The sequence below is a fragment of the Macaca fascicularis genome, chromosome 1 (genome assembly GCF_037993035.2).
Source record: "Macaca fascicularis isolate 582-1 chromosome 1, T2T-MFA8v1.1".
In the NCBI taxonomy this organism is placed as follows: domain Eukaryota; kingdom Metazoa; phylum Chordata; class Mammalia; order Primates; family Cercopithecidae; genus Macaca; species Macaca fascicularis.
This window is the reverse complement of record NC_088375.1, coordinates 29326025-29345738: the sequence shown is the minus strand read 5'-3', so window position 1 is coordinate 29345738 and position 19714 is coordinate 29326025. Positions and strand designations below refer to the sequence as shown.

The window sequence follows — 19714 nt, the reverse complement described above, 5'->3', positions numbered from 1 at the left end:
AAAATTGTTTATTTCTGGAATTTTCCATTTAATATTTTCAGACTGCAGTTGACCATGGGTAACTGAAACTGTGGAAAGCAAAACCATGGGTGAGGGAGAGCTTACTGTACTATATACCTGTGACATCATCACCAAAATCAAATAATGAACCATCTGTTGCCCTGCAGATTTCCTCATAACCCTTGGTAATCCATTGCTGTCGCAGTCCCTAGGCAACCAGTGCTCTGCTTTCTGTCACCGTAGTTTGTATTTTCTAAAATTTTTTATAAATGAAATCATGTAGTATGCCCCCTTTTTAAAACCTGGCTTTATTCAGCATGGTTTTTGAGATTCATCCATGTGTTAATAGTTGGGTTTTTTGGCCGGGCGCGGTGGCTCAAGCCTGTAATCCCAGCACTTTGGGAGGCCGAGACGGGCGGATCACGAGGTCAGGAGTTCGAGACCATCCTGGCTAACACGGTGAAACCCCGTCTCTACTAAAAAATACAAAAAACTAGCCGGGCGAGGTGGTGGGCGCCTGTAGTCCCGGCTACTCGGGAGGCTGAGGCAGGAGAATGGCGTAAAAACCCGGGAGGCGGAGCTTGCAGTGAGCTGAGATCCGGCCACTGCACTCCACCCTGGGCGACATAGCGAGACTCCGTCTCAAAAAAAAAAAAAAAAAAAAAAAATAGTTGGGTTTTTAATTTTCTGAGTAGTATTCCATTGTATGATGCTGCGGTTTGTTTATGCAGTCACTTGTGTGTGGATTTTTGGGTTGTTTCTACTTTTTGGCTTTTACATATAAAGCTGTTAACAAACATTTGTGTGCAGGTTTTTGTGTGGATATATGCTATTATTTCTCTTGGAAATAAAAATACCTAGGAGTAGAATGGCTGGTGTAAGTTTACAATTGTTTTCCAAAGTGGTTGTACCATATTATATTGTCACCAGCATTGTATGAGAATTCCAGTTGCTCCATATCCTCATCAACACTACGTATGGTCAGTCTTCTTCAGTCTTTTTCGTTCTAGCCATTCTAGTGGGTGTGTAATGGTATCTTGTTGTGGTTTTAATTTGCATTTCCTTAATGATATGTGATGTTGAATATGTTAGTGTGCTTATTTTTCACCCTCATACCTTCTTTGGTGAAGTATGTGTTCAAATCTTGCCCATTTTAAACTTTTTCTCATTGAGTTGTGTTTTTTTGCTTTTTATTTTTATTTTATTTATTATTATTTTTTTGAGGCAAGGTATTACTCTTGCTCAGGTTGGTGGAGTGTCGTGGTGCAGTCTTGGCTCACCGCAGCTTCAAACTCCTGGACTCAAATGATTTTCTCGCCTCAGCCTCCCAAGTAGCTGGGACTATGGGTATGTGCCATCACACCCGACTAATTATTATATTTATTTATATTTTGCAGAGATTAGGTCTCACTTTGTTTCCCAGGCTGGTCTCAAACTCCTGGCCTCAATTGATCCTCCCACCTCAGCCTCCTAAAGTGCTGGGATTACAGGGATGAGCCACTATGCCTGGCCAAGAGTTTTTATACAAGATACAAGTTTTCTGTCAGATATGTGTTCTGTAAATATTTACTACAAATCTATAACTTAACCTTTTCATTTTGTAATAGTAGCTTTTGAAGATTAAAATTTTGATTTTGATGGCATCAGTTTATTGAATTTTTTTCCTATTGTTTTTGCTATTTTTTTCATATACAAGAAATCTTTCCCCAACTCAAAGTCACTAAGATTGTTACCTGTATTTTCTTCTAGGACTTTTATAGTTTCGATTTTTACATTTAGGCCTACAATCCCTTTTAAGTTAATTTTTGTATATATTTGAGGTAAGGATGAAACTGGGAGAATATGGCCATCCAGCTGTTTCATTGTAATTTGATAAAAAGATCATCCTTTCCCCACTGAATTACCTTGGCATCTCATAAAAAATTAGTTGAACTGATCAATCCTTTGTAGTTATGATTAGAAAGAGTTCTCGAACAGGTCTAGGTTTACATTTGTCAAGTCAGGAAGGACAACGTTGTGGGAGTTTTCTCTGGGGATTGATGTAGAGGGAAATATGCGTGAGAGGAAACATTTACCTCTTACTTTGTTAAAATATTGTAATTTGGCCGTGGCTCACGCCTGTAATCCCAGCTCTTTGGCAGGCCGAGGCAGGCGGATCACAAGGTCAGGAGTTCAAGACCAGCCTGGCCAACATAGTGAAAACCCGTCTCTACTAAAAATACAAAAATTAGCCAGGTATGGTGGCTCGTGCCTATAGTCCCACCTACTTGGGAGACTGAGGCAGGAGAATCGCTTGAACCCAGGAGTTGGAGGTTGCAGTGAGCCGAGATTGCACCACTGCACTCCAGCTTTGGCAACAGAGTGACACTTCATCTCAAAAAAAAAAAAAAAAAAAAAAAAAAAAAAAAAATTGTGACTTCTTTTATTGAGGCTGGGTTTTTTTCCAAATGAAAACATTTTATAAAAATTAACAGAAACCTGGCCAGGCACGGTGGCTCGTGCCTGTAATCGCAGCACTTTGGGAGACTGAGGCAGGCAGATCACCTGAGGTCAGGAGTTCGAGACCAGCCTGGCCAACACAGTGAAGCATCTCTGCTAAAAATACAAAAATTAGCCAGGCATGGTGGTGTACACCTGTAAATCCTAGCTACTCAGGAGGCTAAGGCAGGAGAATCGCTTGAACCTGAGAGGCGGAGGTTGCAGTGAGCCAAGATCACAACACTGCATTCTAGCCTGGGTGACAGAGAAAAAGACTCCATCTAAAAAATTAAAAAAAATTTAAAAAAAGAGGAAACCCATGAAGCAATGAAGAAAGAGCTTACAGGATAGATAGCAGCAAATCTAGTAACAGAAAATAGTATCATTTTTGGCAGAATGTCAGATAATGTGGGGAGATAATTTTCTTTTTATTTATTTATTCATTTATTTTATTATACTTTAAGTTCTAAGGTACATGTGCACAATGTGCAGGTTTGTTACATATGTATACATGTGCCATGTTGGTGTGCTGCACCCATTAACTCGTTATTTACATTAGGTGTATCTCCTAATGCTATTCCTCCACCCTCCCCCCTCCCCACAATAGGCCCCGGTGTGTGATGTTCCCCTTCCTGTGTCCAAGTGTTCTCATTGTTCAGTTCCCACCTATGAGTGAGAACATGCGATGTTTGGTTTTCTGTTCTTGTGATAGTTTGCTGAGAATGATGGTTTCCAACTGCATCCATGTCCCTACAAAGGACACGAACTCATCCCTTTTATGGCTGCATAGTATTCCATGGTGTACATGTGCCACATTTTCTTAATCCAGTCTGTCACTGATGGACATCTGGGTTGATTCCAAGTCTTTGCTATTGTGAATAGTGCTGCAATAAACATACGTGTGCATGTGTCTTCATAGCAGCATGATTTATAATCCTTTGGGTATATACCCAGTAATGGGATGGCTGGGTCAAACGGTATTTCTAGTTCTAGATCCTTGAGGAATTACCACACTGTCTTCCACAGTGGTTGAACTAGTTTACAGTCCCACCAGCAGTGTAAAAGTGTTGTTATTTCTCCACATCCTCTCCAGCACCTGTTGTTTCCTGACTTTTTAATGATTGCCATTCTAACTGGTGTGAGATGGTATCTCATTGTGGTTTTGATTTGCATTTCTCTGATGGCCAGTGATGATGAGCATTTTTTCATGTGTCTGTTGGTTGTATGAATGTCTTCTTTTGAGAAGTGTCTGTTCATATCCTTTGCTTACTTTTTGATGGGGTTGTTTGTTTTTTTCTTGTAAATTTGATTGAGTTCTTTATAGGTTCTGGATATTAGCCCTTTGTCAGATGAGTAGATTGCAAAAATTTTCTCCCATTCTGTAGGTTGCCTGTTCACTCTGATTGTAGTTTCTTTTGCTGTGCAGAAGCTCTTTAGTTTAATTAGATCCCATTTGTCAATTTTGGCTTTTGTTGCCATTGCTTTTGGTATTTTAGACATGAAGTCCTTGCCCATGCCTATGTCCTGAATGGTATTACCTAGGTTTTCTTCTAGGGTTTTTATGGTTTTAGGTCTAACGTTTAAATCTCTAATCCATCTTGAATTAATTTTCATATAAGGAGTAAGGAAAGGATCCTGTTTCAGCTTTCTACTTATGGCTAGCCAATTTTCCCAGCACCATTTATTAAATAGGGAATCCTTTCCCCATTTCTTGTTTTTGTCAGGTTTATCAAAGATCAGATGGCTGTTGATGTGTGGCAATATGGGTGACAAGATTTCTATAGAGTCGTGTGAATTGCCTACAATGCTACTTGTGGTGCAAAGCCTTAGATTAGAGCAGTAGCTACCTCTCAAAAGGGAACTCAGTTTTTTTAATTTTTTAAATTGTTTGCTGATTGATTGACTGACTGAGACAGGGTCTCATTATGTTGGCCAGGATGGTCTTGAACTCCTCACTTCAAGTGCTTCTCCTGCCTCAATTCCCCTACCAGAGTAGCTAGAATTAATAGCACAAGCCTCTACACCCAGGAACTCAATATTGAATACATACATGGAATTTATTCAGCCTTAAAAAGTTTGGAAGGAAATTCTGACATATGTTAAAACATGGATGAACCTTGAAGACTGTATGCTAAGTAAAAGAAACCAGTCATAAAAGGAAAAATACTGCATGATTCCACTTATATGAGGTACCTAGAGTAATCAAATTCATAGAAACACAAAATAGAATGGTGTTTGCCAGGGCCTTTGAGGAGAAGGGAATGGCGAGTTAGGGGACAGAGTTTCAGTTTTGCAAGATGAAAAAGTTCTAGAGATGAATGGTGATGATAGTTCATTAAGTGAATTACTTAATGCCACAGAACTGTATGCTTAAAAATAGTTAAAATAGTAAATATATGTTATATATATTTACCACAATAAAAATTTATTGACCATATATGTGTGGCTCTATTTCTGGACTCTATGTCTTTCTTACATCAATACCATAGTGATCACTGTCTTGAGTACTGCGACTTTATAGTAAGTTGTGAGGTAGTATAGTGTATATCCTTCAACTTTGCATTGCCTTTTCAAAGTTCTTTTGGCTATTGGAGGCTCTAAGCATTTTCATATGAATTTTAGAATCATCTTGTCAGTTTCCAACAAGCCTGCTGGAATTTTGGTTGAGATTGTATTGAACCTGTAGATCAGTTTGGGGATAATTCACATTTTAATATTTGGTTTTGAGACCCATGAAATGGTATATCTTTTTATTTATTTGGGTAATTTCTTCCAGCAGTGTTTTGTGGTTTTCAGTGTCCAGATTTTTTTTTTTTTTTTTTTTTTTTTTTTTTTGTCAAATTGATCCTTAAGTATTTTCTTTTTTTAATTATTTTTTATTATTATACTTTAAGTTCTAGGGTACATGTGCACAATGTGCAGGTTTGTTATGTATGTATAGATGTGCCATGTTGGTGTGCTGCACCCGTTAACTTGTCATTTACATTAGGTATATCTCCTAATGCTATCCCTCCCCTCTCTCCCCACCTCAAGACAGGCCCCAGTGCATGATGTTCCCCACCCTGTGTCCAAGTGTTCTTATTGTTCAGTTCCCACCTATGAGTGAGAACATACGGTGTTTGGTTTTCTGTCCTTGCGATAGTTTGCTCAGAATGATGGTTTCCAGTTTCATCCATGTGCTTACAAAGGACATGAACTCATCCTTTTTTATGGCTGCATAGTATTCCATGGTATATATGTGCCACATTTTCTTAATCCAGTCTATCATTGATGGATATTTGGGTTGGTTCCAAGTCTTTGCTATTGTGAATAGTGCCGCAATAAACATACATGTACATGTGTCTTTGTAGCAGCATGATTTATAAACCTTTGAGTATATGCTCAGTAAGGGGATGGCTGGGTCAAATGGTATTTCTAGTTCTAGATCCTTGAGGAATTACCACACTGTCTTCCACAGTGGTTGAACTAGTTTACAGTCCCACCAGCAGTGTAAAAGTGTTGTTATTTCTCCACATCCTCTCCAGCACCTGTTGTTTCCTGACTTTTTAATGATTGCCATTCTAACTGGGGTGAGATGGTATCTCATTGTGGTTTTGATTTGCATTTCTCTGATGGCCAGTGATGATGAGCATTTTTTCATATGTCTATTGGCTGCATAAATGTCTTCTTTTGAGAAGTGTCTGTTCATATCCTTTGCTTACTTTTTGATGGGGTTGTTTGTTTTTTTCTTGTAAATTTGATTGAGTTCTTTGTAGGTTCTGGATATTAGCCGTTTGTCAGATAGGCAGATTGTAAAAATTTTCTCCCATTCTGTAGGTTGCCTGTTCACTCTGATGGTAGTTTCTTTTGCTGTGCAGAAGCTCTTTAGTTTAATTAGATCCCATTTGTCTATTTTGGCTTTTGTTGCCATTGCTTTTGGTGTTTTAGTCATGAAGTCCTTGCCTATGCCTATGTCCTAAATGGTATTGCCTAGGTTTTCTTCTAGGGTTTTTATGGTTTTAGGTCTAACATTTAAGTCTCTAATCCATCTTGAATTAATTTTTGTATAAAGTGTAAGGAAGGGATCCAGTTTCAGCTTTCTACATATGGCTAGCCAGTTTTCCCAGCACCATTTATTAAATAGGGAATCCTTTCCCCATTTCTTGTTTTTGTCAGGTTTGTCAAAGAGCAGATAGTTGTAGATGTGTGGTATTATTTCCGAGGGTTCTATTCTATTCCATTGGTATACATCTCTGTTTTGGTACCAGTACCATGGTGTTTTGGTTACTGTAGCCTTGTAGCATAGTTTGAAGTCAGGTAGTATGATGCCTCCAGCTTTGTTCTTTTGGCTTAGGATTGTCTTGGCAATGCAGGCTCTTTTGGTTCCATATGAACTTTAAAGTAGTGTTTTCCAATTCTGTGAAGAAAGTCATTGGTAGCTTGATGGGGATGGCATTGAATCTATAAATTACCTTGGGCAGTATGGCCATTTTCACAGTATTGATTCTTCCTATCCATGAGTATGGAATGTTCTTCCATTTGTTTGTGTCCTCTTTTATCTCATTGAGCAGTGGTTTGTAGTTCTCCTTGAAGAGGTCCTTCACATCCCTTGTAAGTTGGATTCCTAGGTATTTTATTCTCTTTGAAGCAATTGTGAATGGGAGTTCACTCATGATTTGGCTCTCTGTTTGTTTGTTATTGGTGTATAGGAATGCTTGTGATTTTTGCACAATGATTTTCATAATTTCTGATGCTACTAAAAATGACATTTCAAATGGTGTTTCAAAATTTTTAAATGTCGTACTCATTGCTAGTATAAATATCATTTTTGTAAATTAACCTTGTATTCTACAATCTTGCCAAACCCCCTTAGTAGTTTTAGTAGTGTTTTTATAGATCCTATTGGATTTTCTACATAGAACAATTATACTTTCTGCAAATAAAAACAGTTTTATTTCCTCCTTGTCTATGTTTGCCTTTCATTTTTTATTACCTTATTGCTCTGACTAGAACATCCAGTACAATATTGGGTATAGATGGTGAGAGTGAATGTCCTTGCTTTGTTCCTGATCTCCTTTAGGGGAAGCATTCATCTTTCATATTATGTTTCATTTTCATTGTATGTTGTTATGGTTGTTTGTAGATTTATCAGGTTGAGGATGTTTCCTTCTATTCCTAGTTTGTGAAGAGTTTTTATCATTAGCTGATGTTGGATTTTGTCAAGCATTTATTTTGTATCTGTTGAGATGATCATATGTTTTTTGTGTTTTTTTTGTCTGTGAATGTGGTGAATTATGTTGATTTTGAAATTTTAAACAATTGTTGCATTTCTGATGTAAACCCTACTTGGTCATCATGTATTATTCTTTTAAAACATTGTTGGAATCAATTTGTTAAGAGTTTGTTAAGAATTTTTGCATCTGTGTTCGTTAGGATATGTTGGTTGGTTGATAGTTATGTCTTTTTCTTGTTGTGTCTTTATCTGGTTTTTGTGGTAGATTCATACTGGCCCCGGGATAATGAGTTGGGAAGGTTCTGTCTTTTTTAGTTTTCCAGAAGAGTTTGCATAGAATTCATATTTTTTCTTCATTAAATGTTTGGTAGAATTCATGACTGAACAAATCCAGTCCTGGAATTTTCTTTGGGGGATTTTTTTAAAGTAATTTTAGATCCACAGAAGAGTTGCACAGATAGTATGGAGAGTTCCTATCTACGCTTCACTTAGCTTCTGTTAATAAGTCTTATATAACCATGGTACATTTGTCTGTAGTGATGTTCCCTCTTCCATTCCTATTACTAATTTATGCCTTCTCTCTTTTTTTCCTAATCAGTCTGGCTAGAAGTTTATCAAGTTTTAATTTTCAAAGAACCAGCTTTTGATTTTGTGTTTTTCTATAAGTATTTTGAAGTCTCATGTTACTTGATAGATGAAACAGACATAGCTGCTGCTTTTTTTTTAAACTGTAGTGGGATAATTTTAATTCAATAATTTTCAGATTCTATTTCACTTTATATATAGTTTCCTCATTTAATAACTGCTTTTCTTTGTTTTTCGGTTGACCAGCTCTTGTAAGTTCTTGCCTAATTTTTAGGAATGGCCTCTGGTTCAGAATATTAGTTTTCTCTATGAAATTCAATGTTTAACATCATTTTGGAATGGAATACCGTTCCAGTATTCTGAGGCTTCGCTGGAGCTTAAAAGACTTTAAGGAAAAAGCTTAGAGGAACTAAGGCAAGATGATATATTCACACTTATACATTATGTTAAATAAGTTTCAGTAAACAGTTTTATTTTGTTTTCAAAATTTTTTTATCAATTGCTGTATTTTTTCACTTCCTTTAGAAATTGCCATGTCTAGAAATTTAAGAACCTAGTTTCTTTTGAGTTTTGTAGTTTATATCTTATTCTCAATCTCCGGAAGAATCATAATTACTTTAACCAAATGTTTTCATTTCAAGAATATTAAAATGGATTGGTTAAGGTGTGATATACATTCAACTACAATAAGGAGATAATAGTCTGAGTAATGTTAATATTTTCTTAATATCTTGCATTTCCCTTTTGCTATGTTGATAAGTTTAAAATGGGTAATCAAAAACATACTTAAAATTGTTAGTGTTTTGAATGAGTTTTTCTCTATATCCATCTTTGTCAATCAGCATTTCACTTCGTAGTTTCCTCATTTCATTATAGTCTAAATTCAAGGTGAATTGCGCTTTTAGTTCTACAGTTGACCATAAAGATATTAATATTCACTAGCAGTTAAGTAGTTAGGATATTTCAGAGTTTAATGATCAGAACAAACTCTGTGTAACTTTGTTATATAAGATAATATAAACCCTAATTTCTCTGAAAGTTTTAACATTCAGAAGAATTAGCTTAAATGTGGCTAGTAATAAGTACCAATGAAGTAAAGACATGATTACCTATTATTCAGTTTTACCAGTATCAGTAAAATGTGGTCCCTTATGATAAATAACTGATCCATGTTTAGAGTTCAGCTTGATTGTTTGCATTTGTTTATACTTTCTCTTTTTTTTGTTTTGTTTTAATCCTATAACTACTAATATGTACTTGGTATGCACTTATTTTCAGAAGGGGACCATCTGGACCAAGATTTGGACCTAGAAATGATAAAATTAAGCAGTAAGTTTTGTTCATTTGTTTAAATGATAATCATATTTCTGTGTAGACTAGAGATTGGCAAACTGCAGCCTGTGAGCCAAATTTGGCTACAGCCTGTTTTTGTAAATAAAGTTTTATTGGAACATAGCTATGCCCATTTGTTTTCATATTATCGATAGGTGCTATCAAGCTACAATGGCAAAGTTGAGTAGTTGTGACAAATCTGTGGCAGATTTTATGGCCCACAAAATCTAAAATATCTGCTGAGTGTCTGGTCCTTTACAGAAAAAGTTGTTGACCCCTGATAAGACTAAATACAACTGCTAGGTTATAAAAACCTAATTCATTTTATTTTATAGACTAAATATAACTGCTGGGTTATAAAATCTAAATTCTTTTTATTTTCTCAGAATTATAGCTAAAGAAATGCAGGATTGTTGGGTTTTTTTAATGACTTGATTACCTTATGTCAAATCCATTTATTTAGGATAGTCTGAAGGTCTATTTTGTTTTTAAATCCATAGCTTGATTCCTATTTTCATAATGATAATAAAGGTAATATAATAGATTTAATTTGTTGATCTACTGCATGTTTTTATCTACTTCCAGAATTTTTTCATATCTCTTATTTATTGTAACCTATATATTGAACTAAGCTTTATGGCTAATTAATTTGCAGTTTAAAACCTTTGAGGTATATATTATTTGGTGATAGATGGAGATAATATGCTGTAATCAATGTGTCTAATGTTGGAAAGATATGAGTCCTGACAGGACGGGAGAAGGAATGGAAAGAGCAGTGAGTCACTTGAGGGAAGACTCTGGAAACTGACCAAGCTATAAAGACTAACTGTGGAAGGTGAACTGCATGGCCCAGGTTCAAGACCTAAGGAGGCATAATAGTCACTACCCTAAGTCTGGGTATAGATGGCACATTGTGGGAAGGGTTCTATAATGGAGTATCTGGTTATTGGTGAGATACTTGGGCTTTACTCAGGTAGCTGTTGGCGTGAAGAAATATTTCCATACTTAGCCTAATTCTAACTAATGGATTTTGAGATATGGAACCAAAGAACCAACAAATGATTACAAGTACTAGACTGGATGTATTAGATTTCTGTTGCAAGGTAACAAATTGCCATAAATTTAGCAGCTTAAAACAACACACATTTATCACCTCACAGTTTCCTTGGGTCAGGAATTCAGGCACTTCTTAGGTGAGCCTTTTGCTCAGGTTTAACAAGATGGCAATCAGGGTATCACCAGGTATGACCAACTCAGGTAGTTGTCAGAATTTATTTTCTGCAGCTATAGATTTCATAGTGCTTCTTCAAGGCCAGTAGAAGAGAGAATCGGTACTATTTCAAGTCTCTGATTTGACTAAAGATGTAACAAGCCACTTTTAGATGCAATTTATTGCTTATATAGTAAAAGGAAGAGTAGCTAAAGTTAGTAGCTCTCAGGGTCATTGTCCCACACACCAAAAATAATGATACAGCTGGGTGCAGTGTTTCACGCCTGTAATCACAGCACTTTGGAATTCTCCTTCAAAGGAGGATTGCTGGAAGCCAAAAGTTTTGAGACCAGCCTGAGCAACAAAGTGAGACCCCCTTCTCTTAAAAAAAAGAGGGGGGGTGGTCAATGGCTGCAGTACAAATTGTGGGATACTCTATTGCAAGGAGCTATTTCTAAACTGTGGTTTTTATAGTCTGCACGTAGAGCCTGCAGAAAGTTTATACCTCATCAGAACCTGGGAGGTGATGAGAAACTGCCTTATGATAGTCTCATAAGGGAAACAGGGAGGTGGATGGAAGAAGACCTCATGAGCCACTCATTCTCTCATGTTCCAGGGAGGTCACAAGCATTCTACCAAGACTCAAATTAGCTGTAGTTCAAGCCTGTATGGCATATGTGGATGCCAATGTGTAATGACTGAGCCATTCTCCCCCACTGAGCCAGAGTGACTTCTGTATCGACTCACATGTTCCCTTTTACCTAAGCTGCCACTGGAGAAGAGGGCTCCGCTAATGACACACCTATTTTTTGTCCTGCCAGTATGCTCTGTTTCCTGTCTGATATCCTTCTGAAGAGTGAACCTAGTAAGGAGTGTTGCCGATTGGGGTCTTTTGAGTATGATTTTCCAGCTGAATCCCCAAACCACAACCAGTTGTACAGAGTAGGCATTAAAGAATATATGTCTATGTTAGTAAATGCCAAACATACACACATGAATTTGTATATGTATATTTATGTATTACACTATTAATATCACAATAACTTTGGTGATCACAGAATTTTAGACTAGTAAGGGATTGTTAAGTATATTTGTGTTTTTACTGTAGAGCTGAAAGCTTGCTGGATCTAATTAGAATAAGGTCATTCATCAAGCATGAATTAAACCTTGATTAATGCTTATCTAAGCAGGACATGACTCACCAGTGTGCCCAAGATGGAGAAGCACAACTTGCCACACAATTTACCCAAGGACAAATCCCTGGCATTATTTTAGTACACAAAATTGCTAGCACTGGTCAGTTTCTTTACTTAAGCTGTTATCACCACTTAATTTATAACATTTCAATACAGAGTGTTTTCTACTGCATAGATTAGCAACATCGTTGCTTTCTTTGAACTTGGTTGGCCACATTTATTAGTGTTGTTAACAGATTAATCCCACAAAAAATATTTGACATCACTTCTTAGGAAAGACTCTTTTTGAGGAAAATTTTTAAATATTCACATGTCTACATAAAATTTATGCTTCTCTTTGAAATGTTTCCTTTGCTTTTTAAATTTTGCTTTGTTTTTAAAGAGAGTTTGTTCAAGCATAAAGTATGGAGATGGACCACCTGGAAATACCAGCTCCAAGGGAATGGAGTCAGCAATCAAGAGTAGGGACGTTAAGATTTCATTTATATAAGCAGGCAGGAACTTTTAGCAGGATTAAATTTCCTTTGCCTTTAAATTAAACAGTAGCATTATAAATGCCACTCTAGTGAATTGTAGACATTCTGTGTTAGGGGTAGGGAATCTCCTAATTATAGCCTTGGTCAGACCAGCTTAACTTTTATGAGATTCCCTCCCCCACATCCCAGGGAATGTTCCATGGTGTAACAGCCATATGTAGTTGCAAAAAATACAGCTTAACTTTAAAATTTCTTTTGTCAGCAGTACCTTAAAAAACCAGAAGATGGGGATATTAACTATGAAAATAAATATTTGATTTCAGGGGTTTTTCACTTTGTCTGTTTTTTGAAACAGGGTTTTGCTCTGTCACCCAGGCTAGAGTGCAGTGGCACAATCACAGCTCACTGCAGCCTTGAAATCCTGGGCTCAATTGATCCTTCCACCTCAACTCCTGAGTAACTGGAAACTTCAGGCAGGTACCACCATGCTTGGCTAATTTTTTGTAGAGACGGGGTTTCCCTATGTTGCCTGGACTGATCTCGAACTCCTGGGCTCAAGTGATCCTCCCACTTCAGTCTCCCAAAATGCTGGATTGCAGGCATGAGCCACTGCACCTGGCCAGTGTTTTCTTTATAAAATAAGAGGTGCATATTGCAGAGTGTAAATTTGTTTCTTAACCGAAGAGCACTGATATTTTATCAGGTATGTGCTATGTGTTAGGCACTATGCTAAGTATTTGAAAAACACTATCTCATTTAATTCTCACAAATAAAGTAGAGTTTATCAGCTTCATTTTAAAGGTGAGAAAACGTGAGGCTAAAACAGACTTGCAAGGTGAATTCCAAAGTCACATACGTAGTAAGTGATAAAGTTGTACTGCAAACCCAGGTTTGTCTGAATACAGAACCCAGGGGTTCTACACTATACCTTACAGCTTCTCTGTCGGTAATTAGAATAGAGCCATTTCAGAAACACAGGTGCTCTCAGACTCTTAAAAGGATGGAAAACAGTATTGAAAATGTCTTTTCCTCATTATGTTCTCTCTCATGTCTTTTATTATCTCATATGAATCGCCTTTGACTGGCCATGATATAAAAATCTCCACCCTTCCTTCACAAATTACCTTTTCCTTTGCATTCTTAATTTTTTATTTTAGTTCATAGCCATCGTCTACTACCACTTAATTGCTCAAATTATAAATCTAGGAGTTATCTAGTCTTTTCCCAATTCCTTCACTCACATCAAGTTAATCTCCTAGTTCTTAAAATATTGCCTCCTCTTACATATATCTCCTTATCCTAGAACCTTCTCACCATCCACGGCCTCTTTTACTCTCCCTGATTAACTCTTGACTCCTCAAAACTCAGCACAGGGGTCTTGATGTCGTCTCTGGTCCAGGCTGAATTCATCTAGGCTACATGTCAGATACTGTGGGCTTCCTTCCATTATATCCCTTAACACATGGTAGTATAATCATGGATATCAGTTTTCCCTACTGGAATATAATCTTTCTAAATACCAGGCTCGTAACCTTCATGATGGTAACCTTGATGAATAGCATAATAACAACTTTTTTTTATTCTTAGACACACGTTCTCAGTCTTGTCACCCAGGCTGGAGTGCAATAGTACAATCTTGGCTCACTGCAACCTCCACCTCCCGGAGGAGGATCCTCCCACCTCAGCTTCCTGAGTAGCTGAGACTACAGGCACATACCACAATGCTCAGCTAATTTTGTATTTTTTGTAGAGACAGGGTTTTGACATGTTGGCAAGGCGTCTCAAACTCCTGGGCTCAAGCGATCCTCCCGCCTCAGCCTCCTGAAGTGCTGGGATTATAGCCCTGAGCCACCACACCTAGCCATAACTTTTTAATAAATGTTTTTTGAGTGAATGATATATTTAACTCAGATTTGAAAATGTTTGTTAAATGCTTACCTTGTACCAACCACATTTCACATGACCTGGGAAATAAAGGGATAAGTGGGTCAGTCTCTGTTTTTAAGGCATTTGTAGTATAACAATGGGGACAAGACCAGTGTGAAATACAAATAGAAATCAAAGGACTATAACTATTGTGAAAATGTAAAAGATCGTGGGGAAGTATGTTATCACTTGCTTTGTAAACCAAACTATCTCCATATTAAAGTAAATAAGTAGATCATTTTCTTTATTCTACAAAAATTGTGTTCTGGGTGGGGAAATATCCTGACACACAGAAAACAGTCATGAGATTTTTCATCATTGAGTGAAGGTTACACAGTAGCTGGATTCAGAGTGTTACACCAGCAGATAGTAATGTGTGAAGGACAAAGCAGCAATAACTCACGAATCATGTAGCAGAAAAATTAAAATATTATTTGGGGTTTCCATTATCAATAGTGATTTATTACATGTGTGCCATGTTGTTGGAATACTTGTAGGTTTATGATACTCTAGTAAGAATCTGGAATTTTATGGGTCTGTCCCAATTAATCTGCCTATATCCATGGAATGTTATCCTTAAAGGGTTTTGTTGGGGGTTTTTTTGTTTGTTTGTTTGTTTGTTTCCTTTGAGACAGGTCTCACTCTGTTGCTCAGGCTGAAATGCAGTGGTGCAGTCACAGTTCACTGCACCTCAACCTCCTGGACTCAAGGAAATCTCCCACCCCAGCCTCCCAAGTGGCTGGGACCACAGGCACATGCCACCATAACCAGCTTATTTTTAAATCTTTTTGTAAAGACGGGGCCTCACTGTGTTGCCTAGTCTGGTCTCAAACTCCCAGGCTCAGTGGATCCATCCGCCTTGCAGAAGTGTTGAGATTACAGGCATGAATCACCAGGCCTGGCCTTAGAGAGATTCTGGGACCATAACTATTTTATTAGCTTTTTGTTTTCATTTTAAAAGTATATATAATGTCTACGGCCATACCACCCTGAACGTACCCAATCTCGTCTAAAAGTATATATAGTATATGTATATTAATATCCATAATAGCTATAATCTGATCGTGTGTAGGAGCCTTAGTACATTTTGTCCATTCCTGTCCTGCCATAGCACCCTACTTTAAGCCATTAATTATCATCATTTGCATATGACAAAAAAAACTAGCTGGGAATTTCAAAATTGATCCTTGATGAACAGTAGCTTTACTTTTGTTTGTAGTTAAATGGAGGTCTCTACACTCACTGCTTTATATCTCCCCCTCAAGTAGCTGGATATGCTTTATAGGATTTATACTCAAATTGTTCATTTATTCAGCAAATATTTGTTGAATGGCCACTGTGCCCCATGCACGACTATAGGTACTGGACTTACAAAAGTGAACAAAATAGGCAAGGTCACTGCATTCATTGAGCTTACCTTCTGGTGGGGAGAGGCAGAAAATAAGCATGTAAATAAGTAAATAGGTACAATTACTATCACTTTATATTTGCTTACATGCTATAAATAAGATAGAGTAATGGGGTAGAGCATGCTGTTTCACAGCTATAAGGTTAATACAGTGCATTCAATGTACGTTCGAACATATGTTCCGTAAGGGCTGGGATTACTTGTCTATTTTGTTCAATGTTACTTCCTCAGTACCTAAAACAGTACGTAGTAGGTTCTCGTTATTTGTTGAAGAAATTAATTAGTTGTGTATTTGTGCCATTGTTCTTAAATAAGATGAACACCTTCAACTCTCTACTTAGGGGACTGGGAGTTGCAACAAGATGTCTTAGAGACTTAGGGGTTCTTTCAGATCTGTTTGGACAGAAGAGAACTCTGCATGCCCAACTTGGTTGAGCTTCAGTCTTATATCCTCCAGTGGAATAATATGTGGGAAGCACAGAACTCTGGGATGCTGTGAAAAATCTTGAAGTTTATGTGTGGGTAATCAGTGGGTGTACATAATGCTTTTAACCTGGGATGGAGGTTACTGTCATCAAGCTTAGTAATTGCTACTTGAATCTGAGAGTACTTCTGAATCCACCTATGTCTAAATGGGCCTTCATTTTGTTTTTATAGCAAATTTTTTAAAGAACTAGCTCAGTGATCGGAAAGGATAGAACTCTTTCAAAATTAAACATGACCGTGCCTCACTCCTCACTTACTACATTAGTTTGGGGACTTGTGTGGGGTAGAGGGCGGAGACCATATCTGTGTATTGTAAAAAATTGTTAAAGCCCCCTACTCACTTCTTCCTTTTCCAACTAGAAACGCAATTGCATATCTTCATTTATTTAAATATTTATACATTTAATGTTTATAACCGTCATGGACCCTTAATGACAGGCTACGTTTGGAGACATGCATCATTAGGCAGTTTCATTGTGTGAACATCATAGAGTACTTACACAAACCTACAGAGTGTAGTCTACTACACACCTAGGTTATATGGTATGGCCTGTAGCTCCTAGGCTACAAAGCCATACAGCGTGTGACTGCACTCAATACTGCAGGTAATTATAACACAATGGTAAGTATCTGTGTGTCTAAACTTATCTAAACGTAGAAAACATGCAGTAAACATATGGTATTATAACTTATAGGACCACTGTTGTAAATGTGCTTTATCATTGACCAAAATGTTATGCAGCACATGTCTGCAGTAAGTAATCCAGTGCACTTTAAACAGTGTTTAGTTGTGAGGACCATGGATTTGCTTTATTTCTCCTTTTAAATATTTCATTGTTGTGACTTATTTCATAAAGTAATTTAAGATAACTTTTTGTCTTGTGGTTAGAGCCACAGAGGAGAATAAGACACTTAAAATGATTAAACATGTCCATGTTTGTGTACTCTGGAGTTAACTCCTGAATGAGAGTGGATAGCTGAAGACAGTTATTACAATTTTAAGTTTAGGTTAAGTCTTTACTGAACAGCCTGAAATTTGGTTAAAACAGACCCCCATCATCTAATATAAAGGATGAACAAACAATCGAAAAACAGAAAACAATTTTTTCCTTTTTGCTTCCTGGTGGGTTCTTCAAAATATTCCCAGGTGTCCCCAGTTATCTTATACCCTGTTTAAGAAAAATCTGATGAGCAGTGAAGAATTCTACCCATTGAGCATCAGTATCTCTTAGAATATGCCCTACATTTCCATTCTGGAAACTAGGAATGTTTCATAAGCCTTTACCGTACCTGAGCAAAAGGTATGTTAAAAAGTATGTTAACATACCTCCTTTGTTAGCCTTCGTGTATGAAATATATAGCAAAAGTAGGGTGCAGCCTCAATAGCCTGTTGAAAAGAAAACCTGATTATTTTTAGTGAAGCGGTTTAAACTCTGCACTTAATGAGCATGCTGACAGTACATTTAACTTGCTTATGGGTTGCAAGTCAGAAGCAGGGCTAAAAGTAAGCTATCTTTAAATATTACTTTAATTTATATCAAATTGTCTTTCATTATCTGAATACTGAAGCCCACAAATGGAAGAACATTGCTATAAAGTCCTAAATTTAAATTTAATAGTTGAATAATTCTCCGAGAATTTGCTGTTCTTTATTATGTCTAATGAAATTTCAGAAATTGTAAATATTCTCAAAAGAAGGATAAATAATTGTTTAACTTTTTTAAACTAGTGTTCAGAATCAAGTGGATGAAGTTATTGATGTCATGCAAGAAAATATTACAAAGGTAATTGAGAGAGGGGAGAGACTAGATGAACTACAGGACAAATCAGGTACAGATCTTCATGTATTCCTTGATATTACTAATCTGTTTGCTAGTTTTTTTCTTCTACTTATCTAGCCAGCATTTACAAATCTTGGCTTAGGAAACTGGTATTTGGTTCTTAAGTGTATGATTTTAATGGTTTAATTTTAACTCCTTTACTTTGAGTCATCTTATTGTTACATTATTTTTTAATTGTTCATTGGAGAATGAAGAATTTAAAATTTCATTGTTGAAGAGTGAAGAGTAGAGCTGTTTTTTCTTTCGCACTTTGATGTTGATGAACTTTGTGTTTCTCACGATCTCAGGGCCGAAAGACCTACTCACTTTTCAACACTTGTTTCAAACTTATCTGCTATTTTTATTTTATGTTTCATTTGGTAACTTAGTCACCTTTCTTTACTTTCAGTCATTACACCTATAACCTATATACCCATACCTGGCATGTACTTGGCACTCAAATATTGTTTGAATGGTGAATGGCTGAATACCTGATTAATCTTTGACAGACTTAAAAAAAAGACAACCTCGCTTAGTCACTTTTAAAATGTATATTGTTTTCCTTTAAAATCAGTCACTTTTGATATCTTCTAAAAAGCTAACTTCTCTACATGTAATTTTTTTTCTAGAGGTGTGCCAAGTGTTTGAATTTTTAAAGAGTATTTTCTTATTAGAATTCCTAAGCTTATTTATAAGCATTAAGGCCCTAAAAAGACTTTTCTTAATTTTATAATAAAAAAGGATTGAGCAAACTGATCTGCAAACTGTTTTTTACTTTTTGTTTTTGTTTTTGTTTTTTTTATAATGTAGAATGCCAGAGTTTGTGGGTGGAAAAAAGGGAGAATGTTGTTTTCATGCTTAAAAGGGAATAAATTTGCAGAAGTAGAAATTAATATTTTCTTATCTTTGTGTGACTAGATAAAAGAATCCTGTTATGTCGTTTAATCCTTCTCTCCATCCTCTATGTGATATAGAAAGCTTATCGGATAATGCAACAGCTTTTAGCAACAGATCCAAACAACTTCGAAGGCAAATGTGGTGGCGCGGATGCAAAGTAAGTAAATCAGAAGCTCCTGGATAGATTGGTCAGCATCTGAAGTGGTATTCAAACACATGAAGGAAAAAGGGCCTCTAGAGCATAACATCTGTGAGAACAGGGCCTATAACTGTCCTGAGACATGGTAGAAATTCAGTAAATACTTGTTAACTTAATTGCTTTTGGGATAGGGATAACTAAATAAATCAGTATGCCTAAAAGGATGTTTTCATAGATTTTTTTTCATGAGAGTAATCCACATTTTATTAATATTTGGCTACCTCTAGACTTATTAACTTGTAACAAATATACATTTTTTTCTTGAAATTTACTGTTAGTACTTTTTTGAGCAACCTCTAGCATTATATAGAGATATCAAAAAAATAAAGTGAGAGCTAGAGAAAAATACGACTTTTAGTTGAAAGGGGAAATAATAACAGCAGCTTACATATCCGAATCTGTTAAGGCAAATGGAGTTAAGAAAAAACTCCACTTCCCTCATTATTCCAGAAAAATAAAAAGTAAAGGAAATTTTTAACATTTTTAACA

At 36.5% G+C, this 19714-nt stretch overlaps 1 protein-coding gene across 15 annotated transcripts in view; it reads left to right on the top strand.

Moving 5' to 3' along the window:
• The window catches only part of VAMP4 (vesicle associated membrane protein 4), a 40941-nt gene that overhangs the window by 11592 nt on the left and 9635 nt on the right, over positions 1–19714 (top strand). For 8 of the 15 annotated variants that reach the window (XR_012422304.1, XR_001488636.3, XR_012422247.1 and 5 more), the window contains exons 4-6: positions 9554–9604; positions 18039–18139; positions 19104–19183. Coding sequence is in view for 5 of the 15 variants with exons in the window: in XM_074011654.1 (XP_073867755.1) it covers positions 9554–9604; positions 18039–18139; positions 19104–19183 (232 nt within the window). In the remaining 10 variants the exon portion in view is untranslated. Of the gene's footprint in view, positions 1–9553; positions 9605–18038; positions 18140–19047; positions 19184–19714 lie in introns of all 15 variants that reach the window. The other 7 variants (XR_012422372.1, XR_012422377.1, XR_012422340.1 and 4 more) reach the window with 1 other exon arrangement.